This window comes from Anser cygnoides, chromosome 22 (assembly GCF_040182565.1).
Source record: "Anser cygnoides isolate HZ-2024a breed goose chromosome 22, Taihu_goose_T2T_genome, whole genome shotgun sequence".
NCBI lineage: Eukaryota > Metazoa > Chordata > Aves > Anseriformes > Anatidae > Anser > Anser cygnoides.
In genome coordinates, this window is record NC_089894.1 from 5,324,014 (window position 1) to 5,346,989 (window position 22,976).

The 22,976-nt window shown below is 46.9% G+C and overlaps 1 protein-coding gene across 25 annotated transcripts in view; it reads left to right on the plus strand.

Moving 5' to 3' along the window:
- The window catches only part of TANC2 (tetratricopeptide repeat, ankyrin repeat and coiled-coil containing 2), a 282,626-nt gene that overhangs the window by 113,595 nt on the left and 146,055 nt on the right, over positions 1-22,976 (plus strand). For 14 of the 25 annotated variants that reach the window (XM_048046466.2, XM_048046465.2, XM_066981478.1 and 11 more), the window contains 2 exons: positions 8,829-8,900; positions 14,604-14,783. In XM_048046466.2, coding sequence (XP_047902423.1) covers positions 8,829-8,900; positions 14,604-14,783 — 252 coding nt within the window. Of the gene's footprint in view, positions 1-858; positions 878-8,828; positions 8,901-14,603; positions 14,784-21,339; positions 21,992-22,976 lie in introns of those variants that run through there. The other 11 variants (XM_066981487.1, XM_066981489.1, XM_066981490.1 and 8 more) reach the window with 6 other exon arrangements.

Below are 22,976 nucleotides of genomic sequence, written 5' to 3' on the forward strand. Positions count from 1 at the left end.
TTCACAGCCATTTGGACAAATTAAAGAATGATGTTTTCACTCCACATTGCTTTCTGCTCCTTCGATTGTTCCTTAATGAGCTCGGATACAACGCAGGTATTGAGGTTAGCTAGCCTTCGTTTATAAATTTGGGTAATGTACTTATTAATGCCATTTTAAAGTGCACGAAGTATAAAAAGCAGTTACGAATAAAAATATGTAATGTAATTTCATAAGCTTTAATGGAATAACCACACCAGCATGTGGACCATATTCTGGTCTGTAGGTGTACTAATGAAGTGCAGTAGCGCTGCGTTTCTGAACTCCATCATGCCCTGTTGCAGCCACGACTCCAGAAGTAATTTGTTTGTAATGTTGCACGTTTTATGATGTTCAAGGTTACTTTGAACCGTGCACTCACTTGGACTCGGTGCCACATACCTCGTGTCAGCAGCGACTGTTTGCTTACTGCATGTCTGTCCAGTGGGACTGTATTTAAAATCCAACAACGTAAAAACACTTATCTGTATTAAATTTATATTAATTTTCCCCTTAAAGTATTTCATAACACACAGTGTGGCATTCCCATTTTTTGAAGTCTTAGCATTTTGTTCACAAAAAAAAAAAAGGAAGAAAGTCTCCTGCTGACCCACATATTAACAGTTCCCAGCCACAACCTTACGTTTCTGAAAGCATTCCCGTGATTTCCGTCTCCCAGTGCTTTGCATAATAAACTGTACGCAGTTGAAGAGCTGGTATTGTTTTCTTCGTGTCCGGGCAGTGATGTAACTGAGGTGTGCTTCTTCCTTTTCCACACTTTGAAATTTCTCTGCTCAACTTGAAGCACGCTTGCTCTCGGTGCCTGTTCCTGACCGCTGGGTCTCAGTCTGGTGATCTGGTGAGTGTGGAAGTGTGTGCATCTGGAGGAGCTTCCGTAAAGCTTTTTCTAACAGTAATTGCAGAAAAAATAGTTCTCTGCATTTTGTATTCTTCTATGACTTGTGTGGATTATCAAGGCTGCTTAGAAGGGACTCAACATGTTGGAAAACGTAAAGCTTGGAGCTTTTTTTAATGGGGAATCCATCAGTAACAGGGCTGTTCGGTTAGTGAATTAATGTACTTCTTAATCGTTTTTATCATAATAATCTTTATGCTTGCCTTCTGAAGCAGAGGACCCCCTCACGAACCAGCTCAGAGAGATTTGTGGCTGATGTGTTCCTCCTTTAAGTAAGGGATCAGCCCGTTCCCCCTGGCTCAGGTCGGGTACGTTTTACCTCCTCTCAGGCATCGGTCACATCTGGGATGATCCCAGGCTGTCGCATTTCACACGTGTCATTCCCGAGCCCGGCTGGGATCCGCCGGGATTGCAGAAAAGAAGATTTGCAGCCAGCTCCCCTCTGGGGCTGGGGGCCAGCAGCGATGCCCCGAGGGGGCCGTCCTGCAGCGACCGGGGGCTGGGAACGGCGTTGTGGCATGGTGCGGGCTGATTTTTGGGGCACTGATGTATCGGCTGTCAGGGCAGAGCACTCCGCCACATCCAATGCGGTGGGTTCTTGCAGCAGATTTCCCAGCATGCGTGAAGGAGAGCGACCCACCCTTTTATTTTCCTGCCTTAAGAATCGCTTTGTCAGGCGAAAGCAAGAGGGAGACCTGGGAAGGCATGGAGACACGTTGCGTGGTTTATGCACGCTTTAATCAAACAGGGGGACGGGACTGTCAGGCTGCTGGCACTGAATTTATTTAAAACTTGTTGCCTTTGCCTTTAATGCGAGCACCTGGCGGCGAGGTGGTGCTGAGCGGGGCCGTACCGCAGGCTGCTCCGCTAATTGCTGTGCGGTGCTTTGGGCAGTGGGGTTAGGCGGTGGGGCTGCTAAAACCCGTGGGATTTTCTGTTCCCTTTGGGAGCAGCGTGTTCAAAGAACGCAGTCGTTCTGTGCACCGCCAAGGATTTGTTATTCGTTGTGTCGCTGCTTTTAAACAGGGAGCTGCCAGGAGGGACGGGGTGCGGGGAGAGGAGCAGGCGGGGAAAAGAAGGGGAGCAGGCGCTTCTCAGACCTGTTTTGGTAGAGAAAGCTGCTTTTCTGAAGCTGTTACTAAGCATTATTATTGCAATTACTTAATCTCTTTGTAATTGAGAGAGAGACTAAAGCTCGTGTGCTGTGCTTGCCATGCAGGAGCTGCTCCGTGCCCTCCCCGGGAGCCTGACCCCAGTCCCTGGTGCGGCTGGGGGGCGTTCGCCCTCCGGTGCGGCAGCGTCTCATTGGAATTAAATAACGTGCAAGTCTTAATGGAACTTCTTAACACTGAGATATTCAAAAATACAGAATAACAAAAGCTTTCCTTCCTTTAATTGTTAGACATGAGAGAATACGGATCACTGACTCAGGCTTGTGCTGTGTCACTCGTTTCCCTCGGGGCGTTAGCACAGATAGCAGCTTTGTTTCTCCTGGTGACTTCTGCAGGAGGCTCCTCACCAGGTTTATCTCAGTCTCTGATTTTTCTTTAAAATTCATACAGATATCCGTGTTTCCTAGTACGGATTTCACACCCAATTTACTTGCGGTGACCTCTTTTAGCTGGAGCATCTGAGGCTCCGTCAATAAGCGCGGTGTTTCGCCGCGTCCAGAGTCTGTGGGGCAGCCGAGTTGTTCGCGCTCCCCTGAGCGAAACCAGTGTCTGCATGGTGGGTGATCCCTGCCTACAGCTCCTAGGTGGTACTAACACGACGCTCCCAGCTACCTGCCTGAAACCATCCTTAAATAAACATCTGACAGCGTTGTTTGAACAGCAGCAGCCCGCCAAGTACACAGAGGTGCGTGCTACCCAGACTGCGAGCTCGAGCACTCAGAAGTTCGGAAATGCAAGGATGAATGTTCCCTTAGCAACACTAATTTGCACCCCCCCCCACTTTTTTTTTTGCACGTATATTAAGATAACTCTTTAATTATGTAATTGTATGGTATTGTTCCCTAGTAACCTCGCTGCTCCCCTGCAGGGAACGGAGTGTGCTCAAAGTCTTGATGTGTAGCAGAGAGCAAGAGGAGATACTTCCATCGCTCGACCCTTAGCTGTGGGCTGCTCCTTCTCTTCGTGCCACCCTCTGCCTTTTCACTGTGCATCTGAAACCCTGCCGGTACCAGCCCTTTTCACTGGCTGACACTAATTTGTTTGTATTTACTTATATTTTTATTTTAAGTATTGATCATTTCACAGTTCTGCCTCAGAGGGAGAAGGTGCCTGCCCTGCACGGGGAGCTTGCTGGGCTTCCTCTTGCCTTTACTTGGACGTACAGCAGCTGGGAGGGCTCAGCGCGCCGCGTGCTGAGTCACCACGTGTCTGGTAGCCCTCCTAAATTGACCCTGGAAGTTATTTATCTTCCTCCGCCCCCCTTACTACACTGTGCAACTTGCAAATTACCTGAGAACTCTCCCAAGCCGATGGTTTTTGTGCAGCAGCTCCTGTTCCTGTTGGAAATCGAGTTGTTACCATTTTGCCTTCTGCTGTCGAGTGTTCACGAGCAGTACCTCCAGCTCTGCCTGGCATCACGCTGTGCTCTCCTGCTTAATGCTTATTCTCACATAGTGAGCGGGTCTGCCTTTGTTTTTGTTCCAAATATTGCTTTTGTTATGTCCAAGTGACTTCACAGGGGAGATCCTGTCCTTCCGAGTGATTTTAAATAGATTAATTCCTACTTAAACATCCAGTGTTCCAGCAGTACTGCCTCTGGTTGGTTGGTATTGCATCTCTTTTTGTTTCTTGTAAAAGTACTGTACTAAGAAAATACTTGCTCCCCTTCACTAGGGAAGCTGACTTCCCAGAGACCAAAGCCGCTCATTTGGGGCTAAAAGTTATTTCTTTTAAAATGAAGAACTTGCTCATTTGTTGGATTTATTCTGTTGTAGAAGACCCAAGGAGGATTTGGATGCCTGGTAAAGGTAGCGGGTACAAGACTTCCAAGCAGCACCTCGCGTCTATTCCTTACCGAAATAGTGTCAGCTACCTTGTTGCTGCTGTTAAGGGGGAAGCTGAGTTTTGGAGCAGCCGCAAAACACTCGGGACAAAACGCAGGCTGATGTGTTGGTACTGCTGTATCCCTATCGCTCTTCCTTTCAGAAAAGCAAGAGCCTCCCAGCTGTTCTTCCAGGCTCGGCCAAACCCCCAGTGATGCTGGTTGGAGCTGCAGGGAGCGCTCACAGGTCTGCAGTTTGCGATGTTTTATTTTTTGCTAATCCTCTGAATGCCTGAGGAGGAGAACGAGGATCGAGTCTGGCTGAGGCGAACAGCTCTGCGGCAGTGGCAGTGGAAACCCGGCTGGGTGAGGAGGGAGGAAAAATCCAGATTTGCAGGAGTGGGAATGGGGCTGATCTGACACAGCACCATGGTAGGACAGGAGGGCAGTGGGTGCGTTTTGAACCAGCCCAGTTGTGCAAGAGAAACAAATTGCAGCGAGCACGGGGTCACGCTTGGTCTGTTCCTCCGTCTTCAGGAGGAACATCTCCTCCTCTCCTCCCCAGCAGCGCTGGCAGGGGAGGTCGTGCATCCCTCACTGTGATGTTGTGCTTTAAGCCCAGTCTGGTCCTAAAGCCCTTTATTATTATATTTTCTTTACTTTCAGTACTCTTACATCTCTGTCGGCATATACTAGAGTTTTCGGGTATCATGTAGCTCTTTGAGATAAATTAGAAGGTATTCTCAAGTTAACTTGGAACGTCTGTTTGCATTACTGAAAATGTGTTATTAACACCATGAAATATGAGCTGCCTTTGCTGCTCAGGAGCATTTAACTGAACTGAGAGTTAAGCTGTTGTCTGAATCTTACCGCAAAGCACTATAGAAAAAGTTTATCCTGTGAATTCAAGACAATCCTACAAACCAGCTTCATGTTACCAAACATTCCTTGGTTTTACCATCGTGTTAAAAACAAAATCACAGAATTACCTAGGTTGGAAGAGACCTCCAAGATCACCCAGTCCAACCTCTGACCTAACACTAACAAGGCCTCCACTAAACCGCATCACTAAGCTCTACATCTAAACGTCTTTTAAATACCTCCAGGGATGGTGACTCAATCACTTCCCTGGGCAGCCCATTCCAATGCCTAACAACCCCTTCAGTGAAGAAGTTCTTCCTAATATCCGACCTAAACCTCCCCTGGTGCAACTTTAGCCCATTCCCCCTCCACCCCTCCCCCCCCCCCCCCCCCCCCAAAAAAAAAAAAAGACACAACCCCTGAGAATTGGCAAGAGTTGTTTATTGCCAGGACATCTTGCAGGCAGGCCTGCGGGATGTCTGTGATGTTTGGTGGCTCCAAGCTAATGCTTGCGTTGGAGCCTGAGCAACGGGTAGGGGGCTCGCCGGGCACTCCTGCGATGCTGTTGGTGTGCCCAGATGGCAGAGCACAAAGACACGCTGCGGGAGTCCCAGGTTTCTTCTGGCCGAGGTGGATCCACTTCCATCTGTTCATCCGCATCTGGTGGATCCAGCTCCATTGGCTCCACAGCGCTGGGCAGAAGGCTAAGCCAGTCTTTGCCTGGGACTGCCCAAACGGGATGCCTTCCACCCAGAATGTTCTTAGGCCAGGGTGCCGAGCCAGGGGGTCGTCCGGTCCCTCGCCTTGGTCCCGTGCCATTGTCAGCTGGATTTTCATGCACAGGTCCGACCGTGCCGTCTGGTTTACGGGCATTACCGGGTCCCGCGCTGTGCTCCAGGCAGTGGGCACGCCTCTGCTCCCTATGGCTGTCTCTGTGATGCTCGCGCCTTCGCCCCACATCACCGTTGCTCCCATGGAAAGGCCCAGGCCCCCTGTCGTTGGATGTTCGAGGGGCCGGCCTGTTCCCCGCATCGCTGCGGTGCCAGTGGTATTGCTTGTATCTGTCCATGGGCTGGGTGCCGGAGGTCCTTTGGGCACCGGTGTCTCTTGTGCCACCACCACTACACCTCCGCCCACGACGCATCTCCTGGTCAAATGCATTCCCTCTTGGTGCTTTACTGGACCACATAGCTGTCCTCGCACACCAAGAGGCCTGCTGCTCGCTTTGCTCTTCTAGTGCTCTTCGTGCCGCGCAAGCTGGCAGTCAGAGGGCCCAGATGCTCAGCGAATGGTGGGCCAGCTGCAGGGGCCCTGTTTTATAGGGCCCGCAGCAAAGGCGGGGCACTGGTGGCCACTGTGACCTCAGCAAGCCTCTGTGATGGAGCGGCCGATGCGTGCCCAAAGGCGGCTGTGTTGGGACTGGCCTGGAAGATGCCCTCACATGGACAAGGAGGAGGGTTGGTGGGGCTGAGGGCCCCTTTTCTGGGGCTGGCTCCCCCGGGCCATTTGGCTTGCCAGAGAGGAAGGTTGCCCCTCGGCCATGGGGACTGCCCTGCACCTCCCATCCTGTGCTCTGGTTCCAATAATACCAACGTACTCAAGAATGTGTAGGCAATTTTAAGACTAGTAAATAAAGTCATCTTCTGGAGACTGCTACACATGATCCAAATCTGTGTTGTACTGTGTGTGTTTTGCTTTGGCAGATTATGGTTAAGTCTTAAACTATTTCTCTTATTGTGTCACATCTTTCTATCTTACCTAAAAAGAAAACTTGGTAGCTTCATTGCTTCTGCTTGATCAAGAAACCTGTCATATACTTCTTGACAACTGGATGTTATTTCATTTTTTCTTCCTACGTAAAGCTAGGAAAGATGCACAGTGCATGTTTTGACGTCTTATTTCAGAGGATTTCTAATGCGTCTTCACCCAACCGTTGCCAGTTTTCCTGTCCGCGGGGGACTCCCAGGTTGTCCTCAGGGTAGGACGAGGCTGTGGGGACCATCTCTGCCACTTGTCCCCACGGGGCGTGCGGCCTCCTGTTGGAAACGTCTTGCAGAGGATGGTGCAAGCAGCTCCGTGCCCGTGGGGACAGGTTTGCTGGGACCGTAGGTTCACGGGCAAGGCGCTCATTTAGCAGCGCCCGTAATGACTGTAGGGATAAAGGTTTAATTTCCTTTGGTAACGATGAGGTGACTTTTGCTAAATACCAGGTTTTCCTCCTGATTTTACTGCTGCGACTTTGTTTTTGTAGCTGTAGTCTTTTGAAACTTTCAGTCCTTACAATTGCCTTGTGCCGTGTGTTTGTGGTTGCAACTCGAACACGTTTTTATTTCCTTCGTTAACGTCGAGGTTGTCCATGTGGGCATGCAGCTGGGGGGGGCACAGAGGTAATTCTTATATCTGCGTGCTAGGCAGTGTTCAAAACCAGCACTGCGTCTTGCAAACAGAAACACGGAGGCAGCAGCCTGTGCCCCTCAGTCACACCAGTGCTCTTCGGTGCCAGCCGGGCTGGAGGAAGGCTCCGCGTAACGAACCCCAGGAGGACAGCTCTAAGCTAATGAAGGCTCCTTGAATATGTCAAAATTGCAGTCATATTTCCAATATCACATCCTTCCTGCAGACAGAATAGCGAAGTGAGGAGGGAAAATGTCACGGGCTGTGTCCTCCTTGACACCTGGCAATTACCGTGGCTTGTCGGGGCACAAGCAATTGATGGAAAACAGGCACTTTTCGGTTGCTTTAACTTGCTGTAGGCTGACCTTTCCGTGCAGCTGTCGTATGACCAGGGAAAAAGGCAAAGGTGAGAGCAAATTGCATTGCCAGCACCCATTCAGGATGCCTGAACATGGCTTAGGTGGAACTGAGGGCTGCAAGGGTTTTGTGAAGGGAAAAGGACGCAAGAAACCCCTCCGTAGCAGGGATGCGGTCCTGGTTTTGGGGGCACAGGAGGGGCTAGGTGTAAATTTTTGGCCACCTGATCAGTTCTGCAGGTGTGCTCCGGTACACAACTTTCCTCTCAAGCCAGACCGATGTACTCACCTGTGATGGGAGTTGGAAAAGTCGAATTATTGGTGGGCATAGCAGCTGCCCCCTCTGTGCCTGGAGACTGATTGGGGTGCAGCTCCTTCTAGTGTAACCCCAAAGCGTAAAGGCAGAAATCAGCTGTCGAGTTTTTAGGTAATGCAGCTATTGAGGAATTCAGTTGTATCAAAACTAATTTCAGGCCTTGCAAAAGCTTCCCCTCCCCCTGCCATAAGGTTTAATAACCTCTGAAAAACATCCTGCATTGTGAAGGCGTGTTTTTGCTTGTTCACCATCTGCAGAGCTAGACTTCTTTTTGCCTGCACAGCCCCTGTGTACTCCAACATCTATATTGATGTGCGCATCTATTGTTTCTAATCTGGTCAGTTGATCAATGAAGACCAGCATGTAATTAATTGTATAGTATTGTACACAATGTCCCTCTCTACATTTATCCAGATGGATTTGTTATTTGTTAACCATAGCTGCTTAGAAGAGGATGTAATGAGCAGTGGTTTTGTTCCTCTCTGCCTTCCCATTTTTTTTTTGCTGACAAATAGTTTTAATGGGAAACAATTTCAAAGGGCACTTTTTTTATTTTTTTCTTCTTTTTCCTGGGCCTGTTTCATCATACCCTTAATATTTTTTTTTAAAAAATGTTTTGATACAATGGTCCATAACGAAGGAGCTAACTGAAGATGCCCAACCTGGTTCCTATTTAATTTGAATTTCTCGGGGGTCCATAGGAGAATTTAAAATCCTGCTTTTGCTCCTGAGGACCCTCTAGACTTCGTTTGCAGCGCTCAGGGGACAAACTGGAAGAAGCAGCGGAGAAGTCAGCAGCAGGGTGCCCCAGTTCCCCTTTGCACCTTCCCGTCCCAGCCCTACCCATCGCATCGCGAGCGTGAGCTCCCGTTGAGCTGCCCCCACGGCTATGGGATGGGGCTCAAGGAAAAGTTGCGTCTTCCTGACCTGTCCACTATGATGTTCTACTTCTGCTGTTTTGGTTCTCATGCAGATGGAGGGAACGAGGAGCCACCAGACCGAAGACAGGCAAGTGTAGACTTCCGTCAGAGCCGATCTGGGCAAGGTAAACGCCAGTGTTGTTCTCCCTCGGTGACTCGTTTCTCGTTTGTTCGCCTTCTCTGTATTCGTTTTCTGTTTTTCACAGACTGTGTAATCTCTTGGAGTTATTGTATCCATCGCTATTATTCATACAGCTACGACTATTTGCTAATATTCACAAAACTGATGATCTTGTTACAGTTAGAAGGAGTTTAGGATAATTTGTGGCCCAGTGCAGGCGTACCCATGTTGCATCTCCATTTTGCAGATGGAGGGACCGAGCTTTGTGCAAGGGCTGTTGGCAGAGGTGTAAGGAGTCTTCAGCACGTACCAGCACAGATCTAAACACCGCTTGCTTCCCTCCCTGCTTGCAAAGGGGAGGGCCCGGCTGGTTCTCAATAACCAGTTTATTCTCTCCCACAACCCCCTGGATGTGAGCAGAGATGGGATGTGGGCATTCCTGCACGGGGGGGCTCAGCAGCTGCTTCGTGCGTCTTTTGCTTTGTTGTGTTGCACCCTACAAGAACAGGGCGAAAGGTCCTATGAAGAAAGTGGTAAAAATAGTCTTTACATTATTTAAATAATGATTCTACAGCCTCTTTTGTTGAGTATCCATTATTCACAATAGGCTTGGTGGTTAAAACCAGTGCTGTGGCTGTGTAACAGGGATTGCTGTCGCTGACAGCAGCGGCTCTTATCTCTGTGCTGGCTTACATTTCCTTTGAAGTAGCTTACTTATAAGTTTTAAGCATTTGCTCATTTGTGAGGGTTGTGAAAATGCACGTTATCTTTATGCAGCTCGTGAGATCAATTAAAAAGCATTTGGTGGAAGCATGACTCTGGTGGGTGCTATGTGTGTTGGCTTATTTTCTGTTTCAGATTGCAGCAATAATTTTCCTTTCATTTAGGTTCAAGTCTGTTGTTGTCATGGTGTCCTAATGACTTATTATGGAGGCATTTTCTCCGGAGCATTGTTCTTTTCTGGCAGCATTCCAGTGTTGCCCAGGCAAAATTGCTGCAAGTGATTGAAGCCCGCGATCAGGATGAGGGGGATTGGAATTTACAGTTAAAGCCACGAAGCCCTGTGAAACGTCAGCAGCTGAAACCGCTTTGTTAACACAGGACCTTTGTCTTATCATTTTACAATTCTGTATTTTAAAGTAGAGGAATTATCCATCCCCTCGTTAGCTGTGGACACTCAGTGATAGCTTGCATACCAGCAGCATTGGCTGTCTCGTTTTGTTGGAGAACACAGGACGAGTGGTAGTTCTCTCCCCAGCAGTTAGTTGAGCTCAAGTTGCTGTTGGTGTTGCTTCTAAAGGCTGCGCCTTGCCCGCTTGCTTTCCCGTTGGTCTGTATCATGTTCTTTATTTGTTTGGGTTCTGTCTGTTGGCTTGTTTTTACAAGATACGGCAGCTTGGATGGAGCTGTTCGTTTCCAGGTTGCCTGCTGGATTTCGGCGCGCTTGTTCAGACACCGTGTTCTCCCAGGTTACACGTCTGCCCGTTCAGTCAACATCTTGGCTGCTGTGGAAAAGTACTGATATTGGGCTTTTATTATGCCTAGATAAACAGCTGACTGAAATAAGGAGGTCATCTTCCTACTGGTTAAACTTTCATGTTGCCACCCGTGATGCCCAAGTCCTAGAGTTGTTTATGAAGCTTTATTATCTTGGAATACTTCAAGAAATAATCTATTAGTTCAAATATACACTTTATAGTAACAGTTTATTTAAGTACAGTTGATAGACAAACTGTCAAAGTTCTGGTTCAGCTATGAATGTTCCCTTATCTCAGGGTTTGATGAAGCCCAGTACTCCTTCTGACTGAAACAAATTTAAGTCTATTCCAGTGACCCTGTTTGCTTGTTGACTCTGGCCAGGGTGCGAGAGGAATTCTGACAGTGTGGAATGAAAATAATAAGTTCTGGATATGTTGCGAGTTTGCTGGTTTTCTTTTAAAGCACTTGAGAATTTTAAGAGGGAAAATATTCCTGAAAACTTGGTCAAGTTTCTGTCGTTACTTTTTTTCTACCTAAGTTATTGCCCCCAGTTGCCTTCAGTTTTAGGTAAGCGACAATCCTTGGTCAAAGATACCTTGAGCTTAAAGTGTAATAATAAAGTGTGCACTGACTTTTAGGTCTTCCCCAAAGCCTTAAGTGTAGATCATTTTTGTCGATGTCAATGCCAATTTTGGCACTAATGCCATTTGCCTTTCCTGGCACTCACGGGTGATTTGGAACAGGCATGCAGAGTCAGCAGAGGTGTTCAGCTCAACAACTCTGCAAAAAGCAACGTCTTATGTCAAGTAAGCTATGTATGGAGCCAGTAACTAAGTTGGCAACACAGCACTGGAAGATACTAATTTTTTTTAAAGGTATATTAACAGCATTTTATCAAATTATGCCTTCCTCAAAAAAATTAGGCCCAACTCCGTAATTAAGCATAGCCACTGCATCTTTTGGACAATTACCAGAAAAAAAAAACACACGAAGATGTTCATCAAAGTTCAGGTTTCGAGGTCAGCTGAGCAGCTGCTGTCCTGTGCGTTGTGTGAGCGTGAGGCTCAGGCTTGCTCCTGAGAGCACGTGCGTCTTCAGCACACCTCATCTGTCCTGTTGGCACGACGTGCTGCTTAGCACTTGGTGGAAAGCGATCTGAGAAATGGCGACCTTCCACCTGTGAAGCTGTGGCCGTTGGGCCTTGCTGTGCTGGTCAAAGGTGTGCAAACACTGGTTACAGGTGGGTGTTTGTGGAATGACTGCCTGCGTCTGTGCCAAACGCTGGTGCACTGGGTGGAGCCCAGGGCACGATCCTCTTCCTAAAGCAGAACCCAAAACCGTGTCATCTTGTCCTAAACTCCACTGAAATTCCGCTGAGGAGCACCTCTGCACAGCCTGCTCAGATGTAGGCAGCTCTGTTGTGGACACTAAAATGAGGTGAGAGGAAGGCAGTCTCAGCACACCAGAGTACTTCTTCCTGTGGTTGAAGAGGAGCGGTGCCGTGCCTCGAAGAGGCATGTAAGCACAGGCTCGATGCCTGTGAGAGAGCGGTGCTGGCAGCAGGTTTGTTGCAGTCACCCACAGCTGCTTCACAGAGTCATTAAGGTTGGAAAAGACCTTCAGGATCATCTGGTCCAATCGTCCCCCTACCACCACCATCACCCACTAAACCATGTCCCTAAGCACCACGTCCAGCCTTTCCTTAAATGCCCCCAGGGACGGTGACTCCAACACCTCCCTGGGCAACCTGTCCCAATGCCTGACTGCATTTTCTGAGAAGAAATATCTCCTAATTTCTAACCTGAACCTCCCCTGGCACAACTTGAGGCCATTCCCTGTAGTCCTGTCACTACTTACCTGTGAGAAGAGGCCGACCCCCAGCTTCCCACACCTTCCTTTCAGGAGTTGTAGAGAGCAATGAGGTCTACCTTGAGCCTCCTCTTCTCCAGAGTGACCAACCCCAGTTCCCTCAGCCGCTCCTCATAGGACTTGTGTCCCAGGCCCTTCACCAGCTTCGTAGCCCTTCTCTAGACACGTTCCAGGGCCTTGATGTCCTTCTTGTAGCAAGGGGCCCAAAGCTGAACATAGTACTTGAGGTTCGGCCTCACCAGAGCAGAGCACAGGGGGATGATCACCTCCCTGGTGATCACCTCCCTTCGCTCGGGCAGCTCATGTAGAACGAGCAGTAAGTGCAGTGGGAAGGTGGCGAGGCAGTCATTCGAGCTTTTTCTGACTACACCCAAATATTTGATATTAAAATCTGTGTTAAAAAAAACACACAAATAATGTCAGCAGCAGCATCTTTTAATACAAAATTAAAGATAAGAACAAACAATGATCCATTCCTCCCTTAAAGGGATGTGCTCTGTTAGAGCATTTGTGTGCACACTTAATTAAAGCAGCTTGAAATGAATAGAAAAACATCAGTGTCTTGCTCGGTTTGTGGCAATAATGACAATCTCTAATGAATAAAACATATCAAACTACCGTACTTCTCTGTATCGAAGTTAAAAAAGAAAAAAAAAATGAAAAAGATCTCCTCCGTAAGGAGTAGGCCTTGAATGCATTTTCAGTAAACTGTGGCAAATGCTCAGAAAGGAAGAGAGTAAAGTCGTATTTTTGAACTGTCAGAACTAGCGTGTGGGTAACGCGCGTTTGTGTTTGATTTCTTGTCGTGAGTGGTACAAAAATGCTGAGAGAGGTTCTTGAAAGTTGGCATCAGCCGTGGATGGACTGTAACCGCAGTGGTGCCACCTCGTAGTGCGCTGCAGGAGCTTGTCCAAGACTTCCACCACTTCTTTCTGTGTGGCCTTCCCTTCTGCTCATATATTGTGGTGTTCACGTTGTGCTTTGGCTGTCAAATGAAGTCAGTCCGTCGTCTCCTCTGCAGTACCCCATATTTGAAGGCATTTACCCTTTTGTCTTCCCCCTGCTTTCGTTTGCCTGCCCGCTCCCTGGGAGCTGTGCTTCATCTTCTAACCGTGCTCTTCAAGCCCCTGAGAACCACACAAGTGTCCGGTGGAAATCACGTAATTATTGTCTTTCTGGAGGGAAAACATCAGCAGGCACTAAAAGCTAAAACCCAGCTCTTAAAGGTGTGGCACGAGCGTAATCTCGTTACGGTGTGTGTAATGAAATATTAAGGGCCTTAAGAGGCTTCTGCAGCTGAATCCTGAGCCGTCTCCATTAGGTTAACGGCCTGGCTGGCTGCGGGCAGGGAACCGGCTGGCGGCGATGGAGGTTTCCACGGGAGGAGCAGGCCCCGACCGCCTGCTGCTGTGCAACACCTGCGCTTCGCTTGTCGCTAATGTGCGTTGCAATAATTAGCAATATGTGCATTTATTGTCAAAGATGTTCTATCCCCACCTGTCGTCGTGTTACTTGGCTGTCTTCCATAGGGTCTGTAGGAACGCGGGCTCCGTCCCGGCTTTAAAGGGCTTGGGGTTTGTCTGCGTGGTCGTTGTGGGAGAGCTTCAGGGGGCTGCTTCGGGAGGCTTCGTTCAGTCCTTGCTTTTTCTGCCGAAGGTCCTCCGGAACAGACCTTTACTCCATCTACCCCAGTATCTTTTACATCCCTTGCTTTTAAGCTACTTTTGCCTTCCCTGACTGTTCTCCAAGATTGTGTCTGCCCGCTCTCCGATCTCCTAGTCCCACCAGCCCGGCATTTCCCCAGTACAACGTGCCGACCTCGATGGCCGTGCTGCCTGGCACGTGGAAGGCCAACGTGTTTGTGGGCTTGGAAGAAGTATGAAAGCTGTCTTAATCTGCAGGCCATATATAAATAAGGAATGTTAGTGAAATGTAAAGAGAAAATTTAATTCGACCTGAAGAATTTTATTAGAAATTCACAATCTAAGCTCACAAAAAAAATAGAGTGAAAGATTTATTGGTTTCTCTGAATTAAATTCAAAACTGGTGACTCTGGGACTCTTAAAGACAAGCGAGAAAAATCAAAATAAATATTTCATGGCTATGCTGTTCATAATCTGAAGAGCTATGCTGAGATGTTGTTACAGAAACATAATTTCTTCAAGGGAAGCACCAAGATCGTGCCAGGCAAACACAAAAAAGCAGCCGCCACTGCTATCTGCAGGGCTGAGAGAGACGTGCAGCGAAATGGCACTCCGGCTGGGCTCGCCCTGAACCAGACAGTCCTCTGTCTGGGAATGATGAAAGCAGAAGCCAGCCTTTTCTAACCAGCTCTGTTTTCTCTTTATGTTCCTCTCAGGCACCTCCACAGAGAACGACTGTGCTTTTGAACCAGACTACGCTATTCCGCCACTCCCAGTGACCGAAGGTATGCAGCACATTCGGATTATGGAGGGCATGTCCCGCTCCCTTCCATCCTCCCCCTTACTCACACATCAGTCTATCAGTGTTCGGCTCCAACCTGTGAAGAAGTTAACTGGTAAGGACTTTAAATAAAGTTCAGTAGGGCTTTTAAGGTCCTTTGGTGCAAAAATCGCTAAGAAAACTTTGAACAAGCTTCTGTATGAAAGTCATCGTTTGTTTATTATGGCTTCTACTTTGGTCAAAACCAGTAGCGTTTGCACAATCAGAGTATTTAAAAGAATAGATTGGATTTCCCTCTGATGGAGAAGTCTCTCTGTTCTGAAAATGATCTTTCATTTTAACAAATATTTTCTGCTTTTCTGAGAAATGTCGAGTTTTTGGGAAATTTTATTTCCATTTTGTATTACGGTCTATGCACAATGGAAGCGTTACAGTAATTTTGAACTTTGCTAAAATTTTGAATGCTAAGAGAATACATCAGAAAAACGATAAACTTGTGCAACAGTGATCTTTTTTTCACAGTTTGTTTATATTTTTAAACCATTTTGTTTATCTAATCTCCTGGGATTTGGATTTGAACACCCAAAGATTTTGAAGTAGTTGAATTTTTGAAAGCAGTTGGCATCTAACAACCGTTTAAAAGCCTGATATCTTATTCCTACTGGTAGCAGTCTTGAGAAACTTGCTTCTCGACTAAAATCTGACATACTTCCATGCCCATTTTTAAAAATGACCAGTCAGGGTGCTACATTTATATTGAGAGAAATCTCCAAACCCAATTTTTAGCCACTATAATTTGACCTCTGCTTACAACAGACAAATCTAGTACACTTAGTACCTTTGTTTTCCCTGCCCACTGGTGAAAGGAGAAATTGAAAAGGACTCAGAAGTGTGAGCTAGATCCTGTGGTTTGGTTGAGGACGGTCTGTGTACCCGTGATGATGTGATGCTTCTGTGAAAGACAGGGTGAATAACTTCTTCCACCTGTGTTAAGCTGAACAGAATTTCTGTCCGTAATCAAAATCGCTCCTGTCGCTCTCAAGTCATCTCTGTGTCCTGATGGATGGGTAGAGTCTGATCTGCCATCCAGACTCTCTTGCTAGCAAGTCATTCCTCCTTTATAACGTTTTAATCAATAGCGGCATTATCTCTGACAGGTAAATGCACCAAGAGAGAAATTCCTTGGCCGTAGGTGCTGGTAAGAGGGTAGGGCACTGACATGGGTCAGTGCCTGCGCTGGGCTGAATACGCAGTCAGTGGAGGGCGTGTAAAATCTAGAGTTGTCTGCTTCCACTCTACATTCACATAACCCAGCCCCCTAAAATTGCAGTCAATGAAGCTTTTAATTTTCATAAGTAATTAGGTTTATTAATGTGCAACATTGCCAGCTTACTTGACATTACACGGAATCAAGCAGTTTGCAAGTACATATGTAGCTTTATGTACATATGCTCACATCTTCCTTTAGGTTTTGAGTTACTTGCGGCAATTTTCTCTTTTGTGGTGTTTTAAAATTAACCAGTTCCATATACCTAGTGTCTTTATCTCATTCAGAGCCTTTCTGCCACCCTCATTTGACTCTAGTCCGTTCTGTGCCGTCCCGTTGTACCTCTGAGCACCGTTACATTTATACAACTGCCCCAACAGTTCCTTGCTGTCCTGTGGGATATGGCAGAGGCTTTGAGCTGTACCCTGTTGAGGGGGGAAGCTCGCTCACCCCCCAGAGCTCCCTCCCAGCCCGCTGAGCGAGCCGCCTTGGCGTGGAGCTGCCGGCCCCTGGCTTGGCAGCAGGCATCGGCCTCCCCCCGCTTCTCTGCGCGGCACCGGCCCAGCCAAGCAGATTAAGCTCCATATATTTATAATTATCTTTTTTTTCCACGTGGAAGCAGATCAGACTCCATCTCCCGGCTCAGAAAGCTTTTGTTGGGTTTGGCAGGGCTGCCACTCGGAGAGTTTTACTAGCTCCTCAGAACAGCAGATACTGGGATTGCGGCAGTAGCTTTTGCAGGCAGTACTTCAAAGAAAAGGACGGGGAACCACACAAACTTCCAAGGGGCCAGGCAGTGTCCCTGCTGCCATTCTGCTTGAAATTTGCTTTCCAGCACCGGCGAGGTTATTTTGTAGAACTACGACATAGGCGTTCAGCTGGTGAGAAGGCCTAGTCCCTGCCAGTCCTGTTTGGAAACTGTATGCATTGAAACGTGTCTTCTGAACATGCGTACACACCGGTATGACACCAAGAAAACGCTGATAAGTCTTATTACTTAAAAGCTGATGAAGAAAAGTATCGCCTTTGCCTTTTGTTCGGAGGTCCATTTTGGGGTCACGCACAGGAATCTATTGGAAATTGATTGGGAAGATGATTTTCTTGGGCTTCTGTACTTTTCCTTTTCCATCTGTTTTAAATATCCTGTTCCAGCTAGACCCAGTCCAATACAGCATGAAAACACATGGTGATGTTTTGCACGTGCATGTCTTGATGACTTCAGTGGAGCTCCTGAAGTACTTAGAATTCAAAGTGTGTTTCAGTGCGTTGGTGGATTAGCATGATTTTTTAAATTATTAGTTTAATTTACTGTTGATATTGTAAAAGGGAGATGTTTATTTTACATCCTTGTGCAGTCATTATAGGAATTTGTTTGCTTTCATTAAGGTAATGTGTAAAGGAACTGGGAAAGTAGCATTGTTTCACTGGTTGTTATTCAGAGTATTTATCACATTTCTTCAACTATTTCTTATTGTCTGTGCCTCATGTTTAGTATTAATCTGAGAGTTTTGAAAAGCAAAAGAATCCATCAGCCGCAGAAAGAGATGGTTGTTGAATATTTGACCATTTACTATATCAGTAAATTGAAGTTTTTGGGTTTTTTTTTTTTTTTTTTTTTTTTACTGGTGGACATCAATTGGCAGTTTGTAAAGACCCTCCTCAGTTTTGTTCATTATTTTACAATTAATGCTGTTTCCTTAAAAATACCTTGGAGTTATTATTAGATTTCTGAAGACAAGTTCACAGCCTTGCACTATTTTTTGATGCGTTTCTCCCAATTCCTCTCCTTAATATTCCAGGAGACTTGTAAGTGCTGTTGTAGCACACTCAAAATCTGGTAGAATTGATTTAAATAAATAAATAAAATTGGTTCAAGAATCCTCATGTGACTATGGGAGCTTACAGATGAAAGTAAATGGCCGTTAGCCTGACAGTAAATGCATGGAGACATTTCCCCAAGTCTTGCTGGCTGGGATTCTGTTTGTTCTTTTACTTTGTCTCGTTCTTATTTCCAGTTGTTAATACTGCACAATAACAGCAGTGATTCCTTTTGGAAAAAGGATGAGGGTTATTCTGGGAAACCGGAGTATTACAAAGAGAGCCTTTTGTCCATCTGACAGTTGCCACATGGATTTTTCAAAGCGACCTTCAGAGCATAGAAAATTGTTGAGAAATTATCCAATTGTAGGGGCTTTTTCATGCTCTTTGCTTCTTACATACATTTGTGTGTGACTAACCCATTCATGTAATAATTTCCATATCTGTGGAGTGGTTGGATAGCGGAATGATACTATTCATCAGATAAAACACTTTGTTGTCTTTATTTATTTTTTTTCCCCTAAAGATTTAATACCTAAGACCATTTGCAACAAGACTGTACCAAATTCTTGCTTTATACTTAGTGGAGCTCTTCAGAAATGAAGATTTCAATATGAAGCACTTCTCTGGCCGTTCACTAGATGATGCGCTCACGTTTGAGGACTGAAGTATCTTGGGTGGCTCAGGAACTGCACGCACACATTCCAGTATAGGTAGAGTAGTTGCTGAGATATGCCCCGTGATGCCCTTGAAGAGGGGCCACAGTTCATTTAGGGTTTAATTTAACCCTTTAAAAAGGAAAGGAAGCCTGTATAGTACAGAGAAATTGGCCCAGTAGAAACTGCAATGCTCTTTATTGATTTTTAATGTCATCTTTTAAAGTTCTTAACTTAGCTGATTTGTACACAGGCTGGGTTTGCTTTCACAGAACAGTTAAAATTTCCCCATTTTTTTAAAAAAAACATCATGTGGCGCGTTAGTTTTCCTTCCAGAGGACCTGAGGCTCCTTGCTGACATTTTGATATCTCTGTTTTCTGTATACAGAGACTTGGCTGGATTCAGAGGTTGATAAATATTCAGTACGGTTGCAATTTTCGCTCTGCTGAATGGTATGGTGATTAAGAAAAACTAAGGTCATTGTTGCTCCAAAGGGTGAAGTAATAGTGAGCATAAGTAATCAGCTCTCTCCCTCTCCTGCATGTACAACCTATTGTTCAGCAATGGCTAAGTATGTATTTTAGATCAGCGTGTTCAACCTCAGTTGCTGTATTTAATATATTTTTATAACAACAGTGGTTTATTAGCAAGTGTAACATGAAAAATATATTATAACAAACAAAAAACCCCAGACCTGCCAACCCAGGATAAGTATGTAGAAGACACCATTTGGATTTTTCTGGAGAGAAATTAGCACGTAAAAGTTATTGTGCTTGCTGCACAAAGAGAGGAACCATTTCTGAAACCGCTGGGTGAAATATTCTACCCCACACCAGCGGCGTGTTTATCAACGGCTCAAAGCCGCGGCTGCAATGAAAATGACGCGACTGCATCGTGCACCTCCATTCAGGAAGGCATCGCTTTCCAGGAGGGTGCTTATAGAGATGAATGTATCTAAGTGCTTTCCTGAATCGAAGCCAAAAATAGTAACTTGGAGGTGTATGAGGTTAAAATTGATGCTGGGCTGCAAGATTCAGCTGCTGATGCTTTATTTCCTCAGCGTGAACCCGCCGCGTGCAAAGCGTTTGCACGAAGCCCTGTGCCACACCTGACTCCTCCCCGGGAAAGGTTTCTAATTTACAGGCTGTAAATTTACATGCACAGGGATGATTTTATTCGTCACTGTACGGGGCTATTTTTAATTTTCTCATTGAATAACAGATTGGGAGCTTCAGAATTCTTTCAGAAAGTGTGTGCGCGAGTCCCCATGCACGGGGGGAGGAGGGGAGTGTTGTTAAGAAATTTAGGAATTAAATTCTGTTTTTTCTAGAAGTCGCTTAGGTATTTAGGTCTGGATTCTCGGAGGCCTCATTCCTCCTGTATGCAGAGTGATGCTTCAGTGTCTTTGAAGACATGGGCCCGAGGAATCAGCTTCGTTGCAAAGCCTCCTACTTTGAAAGCGTTCTCCCTCGTGTTTTGGAAACGGAGGAACTTCCCCTAAGAATGCACTGCACAGAAACAAGTAGGAGTGTTCCTAGTTGTGTTTAGGCAATTAATAACATCCTCTTACCCAGCGAAAATGCACACCCTTAACTGGATCCTTTAAAGAAGCTGGGAGCGGAGCTGCAGGAGGAGGGAGACTCGCTCAGCCCTGGTGTGGTGATGAACTCACCGGCGCTGGTCCCGATCCAGCCAGGCTGTGGGGACCCCTGGGACACCGTCACCCCCTCGCTGCTCGTGCTGGGGGATGGCAGAGCCGGGTCTTCACCCTCCTCCCATGTCTTCCTTCCCCTCCACTGGGAGCAGATAGAGGAACACCGCTTCTTCATGCGTCTTCAGCAAGTGGTCGAATGGTCTTAGCACTGATCGTCAGTGTGGGACGAAACAAGCCGAGATTTCTGAACTTGAAATCTCTACTTGTTCCTTGTTGAATGGTGGCAAAACCAGAGTAATAATCCCAGCCCTCTGGGACTATGTATTCTTTCAAAACTAAGATGCTACCGCAGCTGGGTAGGGATGTGAGAGGTGTCAAAACAGCTGGCCGAGGTGTGGGTGCTGGGGAAGAGCTGTTTGGGCCTGGACGAATTTGTTCAGATAAAATAAGGTAAGAAGTGGAAAGAATTTCTGAAAGTTTGAATTTTGTTTGCTAAGCAGGGACTTGAGAACTCTGTGTCAGGTCAGCTTTAGGTGAAATAGTTGCAGCTCTCATGATTCTGGTACCTTGTCTGTCTGAGTGCATGCACTGAGCGGAAGGCATCTGACCATAGTGTAAAACAATGTGATTTTCCTCTCTGAGCTGCAGCACGGAACAGAAACCTCGGTTGTTTGATACCTTGCTGGGGCAGCCGTGTGTCCGGGTTGCCTTTCACTGCCCTGCTTTATCCAGAGATGCTTTAGGGCCCTGCCAGGCTCGGCGGCGCAGCAGCGGCTGCGCTGCGGGTTGCTTTGGGGATGCGTTCCCGGCTCCAGAAGGAGTGGCTGGCTCCTGCTCGGTGCCGCTCGGGCGCTCAGCCACCTGATGGTGCTGCAGTTTGGTTCAGCTCCGGGAGCAGCTTACCTGTGCGGAGCTGCGTGGTCGCCGCGGGTCTCGTCGGCGCCCTGCTCGGATGCGGGCGTTACTTGGGGTCAGCGCTAGCTCCCTGCTGTTTTCCTCCTCGTTTCAAGCAGACCCTGTGCAAACACTGAAAGTCATCTTGTTCTGCTCGGGTTTGGTACCAGGCTCCCAATGCACGCACGCCCTGGATGGAAGCAGCCGTGCCTGCGCTGATTTGCGCCGCCCGCTTCCATCCGGAGGGTGAAGGCGGGATGCAGACGGGGAGAAGGGGATGCTGCAGCTTTAAAGCATCCAAGGGCTTACAGCCTTTTCGTATAAATTGTTCCCAGAATCCATGTCACAACTCCTTATATGGTGCTGCTTTTTTTCTCTGAGTTGCCATGACAACAGCAGCACTGCACCATTCATCAGCTCTGGTCCTGGGCTGCATCGCCAGCCCTTCGGCTTACTCCAAAATGTTCAGGGGAGCATCGGGGAATCGTTGACTCCGCTGTTCTGCACCATTGTTTACCTATCCTTTCAGCAATTTGCTCTAAAAAAAGAGCAAATTAGATTGTGCCGGAGAAAGAAACTGTGTAAAAATACTTCATTTCCCCCCGAGGGAGGCGTACAGTCTACATTTGCTGCAGCCTTCTGGAAGGAGAGGCTCTTTAACGCCGAGAGGCTTAACGAAGAGAGAAGCTGTGCGTCTGGAAGCCTTCCCCAAATCATCCTGCAGCCTGCTCCCCGGGGACGCAGACTATGCCGAAGTGATGTTTGGCAGGGGCAGCAGGCACCGCGGGGAGAGCGGCGCTGTGCTTTTGGGAGCCGAGCTTGACATCAGCAGCGGGAGGTGGCACCTGTAACATCATCCTGACGTTGGGAGCAGCAATATGGAGCTGGCGCTAGGGAGAGGTGGGCGCCAGAGCAGGATCCGGCCTGGGCTGCTGCTCCCGCGGCATCGCTACCTGTGAATTAGCAGGCTTTCGCCGGCTTCCTGCTGCAAGGCTGCATGCTCTCAGGTGGCGGGGAGCGAAAACAAAGCCTTGTGAGTATCTGGACAATTTGTCTTGCATGGACTTTGATTTAAATCGCGTTAGGCTTTTCCTGGCCTCTTTTAACTCTGCAGAAAATCAATGTAGAACGAGGGACTTGAATGCTTGTAGCTTACGAGGAAGCCATTAGAAGGTTTGTAGTCTAAGTAAAGATTATGCTGCTTCGGTTATTTTTCTTTCAGGTGTTGTTGCAATACTTTTACATAATCCCGAGTTTGTCTGCTGCTTGCAGAGATGTGCAGAATCGCATGCACAAAATGTAAAATGAATGTGCAGTGCAAAAAATTCCGCTTTCCAGTATTGCTGAAATAGAACAGATCTACTGAGGAGTGAGTTGAAAAATATCCACAGATACCAAGAATGATTTTTTTTTTGATCTTAGAACAATAGGATTGAGATAAGATTTTTCTTCGATATTGCAGAGTGACCACAAATTAGATTTGAGTGGATTATGGATCCCTTATGTGCTGGGAGGCAAAGATTTGCTTCCCGCTAAAAGAGTAAGTTTTAATTTGTGCTACTAGGAAAAATTCCCGATATATAAATAATCGTTTTCAAGGCATAGTTTGAGGAAAGCTGCTTGAGCGCCTGGTGTTCATGCTGCACTTGTTTCCAAGGGGTGTTGTGGTTAAAATTGTTGGTGTCAGTGTAGACTTCTCATCGTTTCTAGGTATTTTTATATCATACTGCTGGCAGTATGTTCACATTTTCTTCTCTTGCTTTCTTTAACTGTCATTTTGTCATCATGACATTGATCTAAAATTCATGTTTTTCATGTAGGAGTGGAGGTGGGATTGGAGGCCCACTCCTGCTCGCATTTCTGAACCACACAGTGCCGACAAGGACTGAATTATCTGTAAAGAGTGCCATTAGATTCCGTTTTTTTCAGGATGTGCAATGTGTTTTTTTTTTTTTGGCCATCAATAACTTTCCATTTAATTTTCCCTGATGCATGGCAGTCCATGGCTATCTGGAGGT